The 3,499-nt window shown below is 45.2% G+C and overlaps 1 protein-coding gene across 1 annotated transcript in view; it reads right to left on the reverse strand.

Annotated features, from left to right (window-relative positions):
* The window catches only part of MCOLN3 (mucolipin 3), a 34,622-nt gene that overhangs the window by 1,851 nt on the left and 29,272 nt on the right, over nt 1–3,499 (reverse strand). Inside the window, exon 10 of the mRNA XM_014546430.1 lies at nt 2,557–2,763. Within this exon, the coding sequence (XP_014401916.1) occupies nt 2,557–2,763 (207 nt within the window). The remainder of the gene's footprint in view (nt 1–2,556; nt 2,764–3,499) is intronic.

Below are 3,499 nucleotides of genomic sequence, written 5' to 3' on the forward strand. Positions count from 1 at the left end.
AGGCACACCTAGCCTTCCTCAGCCCAGCCCTGAATGCTCCTAAGCTGGTTCAGGAGTCTGAGCAAAGACCTGAGTGCTGTGAGAGACCTTTCCAGTCTGCACACCCTTTGGGAGTCTCTCTTCTGGACAGAAAGCCTTGTTTAAGGGCCTCATATTTATATCAGTTTGGGGATCTAAGACTCGAGAAGGTGCCCTGACCACAAAGGATCAGAAATAACTCAGCGTTCCCATTTGGAAGTGCTCTAAGCCCACGAAAAGAAGTTAACATCTAAACTATGAGTCTCAAGTTGTGTTATGGAAAGTTGTCAAGTCATGTTACCCTTAGAGATAGTGGATGTCGCCTTTAAAGAACATACAGTTCTCTGCATGCAGAGTGGAAGGTGGTAGATTTTTAGAGCATCATGGGAAGGGATTTGGACAGGTACAACTACATTCTTTCCCAGTCACAGTGGTGACTCTAAGCACAAATCTGCCAAGCAAGCAGTCAGTTCCTGAAATCTGATTCAGTGAGCATGCAGTCATGGTCCTGGCTTCCTGAGCAAAGTTTTCATAATTATCAACTCGTAATGCATCAACTCCCAATCCCTGGTCCATCTCATTTCATTCTGCCTCTCATACCCAGAAAGAAAAGTCTCCAAGTGAAAGTGCCTATGCCAGTAGTGTACCTAGCAATACAAGGTTATTCGAAATTTAAACCTATCTGGATGTTTATTCTGCCTTTCCATATTTCATAGGGCTTAAATGGATTTTGTAAAAATGCCCCTTGTGAATGATAATACAAATCATAACAGCTTTTTAAATCAAGTTTCCAACTGGGGAGGGGACCATGCAAAGGAGTAATGAGTTCAGTGACAGCACATTCCAAAAAAAGAGGTCAATTTTTCTTTATAAAACTGGATTTTAAAAGTTCCCCACCCCAGCAGCACCAGGACAGCTGGTCCTGAGGTCAGCTGTAGCTGGTTTTGTTGCTTTTCTGGGCCTGGAACTAAAATACAACTGAAGCCTAGATGTTATTTCTAGGGTGAAAGGTCAGGGGGTCCAAATTGCATGACCAGCGATATGCTAGGAGGAGAAAAGAAAGGCTACCCTGGGGGCAAGGTCCCACCCTACAATTGTCTTTTGCTGGGTAAAGACAATTTACCTGCCCATTGTCCTTGCTCCGCAAATGTCTGTCTAGCTGCATACCACAGAATGAACTGCAAAAAATGACCTAAGTGATGTGAGATTAATGCCATCGGTACCTTTTTTTCTATATTATTAAACACTAAGAGGCCCGATGAACGGATTCGTGCACAGGTGTAGTCCCTCAGCCTTCCCCTGCACCCTCTCGCAATCCGGGACCCCTTGGGGGATGAAGCAGTGCCAAAGCAACAGGCAGCCGGGGAGGAGGCCCAGCCAGGGCCAGGCGCAGCTCCAATGTCACTCATCCTGGCCCCGCTGCGCCTGCCACCCCCACTGCTCAATAGCGCTGCCGCTGAGGCGGGAGAGGCTCCCGCCAGCCTGCACCCTCTCGCAATCCGGGGCCCCTTGGGGGATGCAGCAGTGCCAAAGCAGCAGGCAGCTGGGGAGGAGCCCCAGCCAGGGCCAGGCACAGCTCCAATGTCACTCATCCGGGCCCGCTGCGCCTGCCACCGCCACTGCTCAATAGCACTGCTGCTGAGGCGGAGAGGCTCCCGCCACCGCAGCTGTGCTCACCAGCCGTGAGCCGGGCTTCTGGTTGAGTGGCGCTCCTGCTGTGGGAGGGCACTGACCACCAGGGGGCAGCTCCTGCATTGAGCTTCTGCCCCCTGGTGGTCACTGTGCGCCATAGCAACCAGTCGACTGGTTGTTCCAGTTGTAATGGTCGCTTAGGCTTTTATATATATAAATTATTTCTTCGCTCTTTTTTCTTTTTTTAATGACTTTGTATTTTTCCTTTGACTTTAAACTTCCAAGTCCTTTTTCTTTTTTCAACACTGGTTGTTTTGGTCGTTCCAGTTGTAATGGTAGCTTAGGCTTTTATATATATATAAATTATTTCTTCTCTCTCTTTTTTCTTTTTTTAATGACTTTGTATTTTTCCTTTGACTTTAAACTTCCACGTCCTTTTTCTTTTTTCAACTTTCCTATTCATTTCCAGATCTCTTCTGTGTTGTTCCTTATGAACGTAGGTCTATTCAACAAGTTACCTTGGTAATTGCAACTAATATTTGTCTTCTCAAATTCAGAGATTTAATTTATATAGAAATTAAAATTTTCAATTAGATTAATGTAAAAAAAAAAGTTCACCACTCCAAATTCTGGCTTTCTGGAAGGTCATCTGCTGTACTCACACAATACTTACTAATCCTTATAATTTTAATAAAAAGCACAATTACATGAAGATAAAACTTCCAACATTCTACACTTCTATTTCTCCTTCATTTCTGTTTGTCAGTATCTAAAACTGAAGTCCTTCTTCTCTACCCTGAAGAAATTAACATTCCATTAATTCCCCTCCCCCATAGGTACTATATGTTATTGTCACTCCACAAATTCTAGGAAAATGCTGCCAGTTATGGCTACTGATGAGCCTACCTTGATTGTTTCATATGTATCAGTGATCAGTGCGATGAAAAGACTTAAAATCATATATACAAAGAGGCTGATGAACGTGTAGAGGTAAAGTCTGCTAAATAGCCAGACCAAGTAACTTTTTTGGTGCATTCCTGCAAACGTCGCAAACATGTCATCTCCATTTATCAGAGAAAAAAGGCACTCGGAGACCAAGTTCAGAGAACGGAACTGAAAAAAAAAAGAGAGAAAAATGCACTTTATTCCATGCTCCTTCCCCTGGGAGACTTCACTCATGACATCATATTAAAAACTAGTGGCCCGGTACACTGATTCGTGCACAATGAAAGGAAATTAATTAAAAGAAATATTTTAATATCATTACTTGCCCTTTCTCTATAATAGAAGTATCAACCAAATTCATGATCAACAATGACAGCTAGAAACACACGTGCGATTTGTGCCAGCAAGAACTTTATATGTATCACGCATATGCGAGTCAACTTAGCCTAATATGCAAATCTACCGAACCGTGGAATGACTGGTCGCTATGACGTGCACTGACCACCAGGCAGCAGACGCTCAACACAGGAGCTGCCCCCTGGTGGTCATTGCGCTCCCACAGGGGGAGTACCACTCAGCCAGAAGCCGGGCTCACGGCTGGCGAGCGCAGCAGCGGTGGCGGGAGCCTCTCCTGCCTCTGTGGCAGTGATAAGGATGTCCAACTGATGCCGTAGGCCCAGGGGAAAGCAGGCCTAAGCCGTCAGTCAGACATCCCCCAAGGGCTCCCAGACTGCAGGCCATGCTGAGGGACTCCCCGTCCAAGTGCATGAATTTTATGCACCAGGCTTCTAGTATAGAATAAACTTGCTTAATTAGACCTGCTTTCTGATTTCGCTAAACTTTTTCCAGCCCAATGAAGCACCCCAACTTCTCTTTCAGGTAATTGTCAGCAACACAGCAGTAA

The sequence above is a fragment of the Myotis brandtii genome, unplaced genomic scaffold (genome assembly GCF_000412655.1).
Source record: "Myotis brandtii unplaced genomic scaffold, ASM41265v1 scaffold446, whole genome shotgun sequence".
NCBI lineage: Eukaryota > Metazoa > Chordata > Mammalia > Chiroptera > Vespertilionidae > Myotis > Myotis brandtii.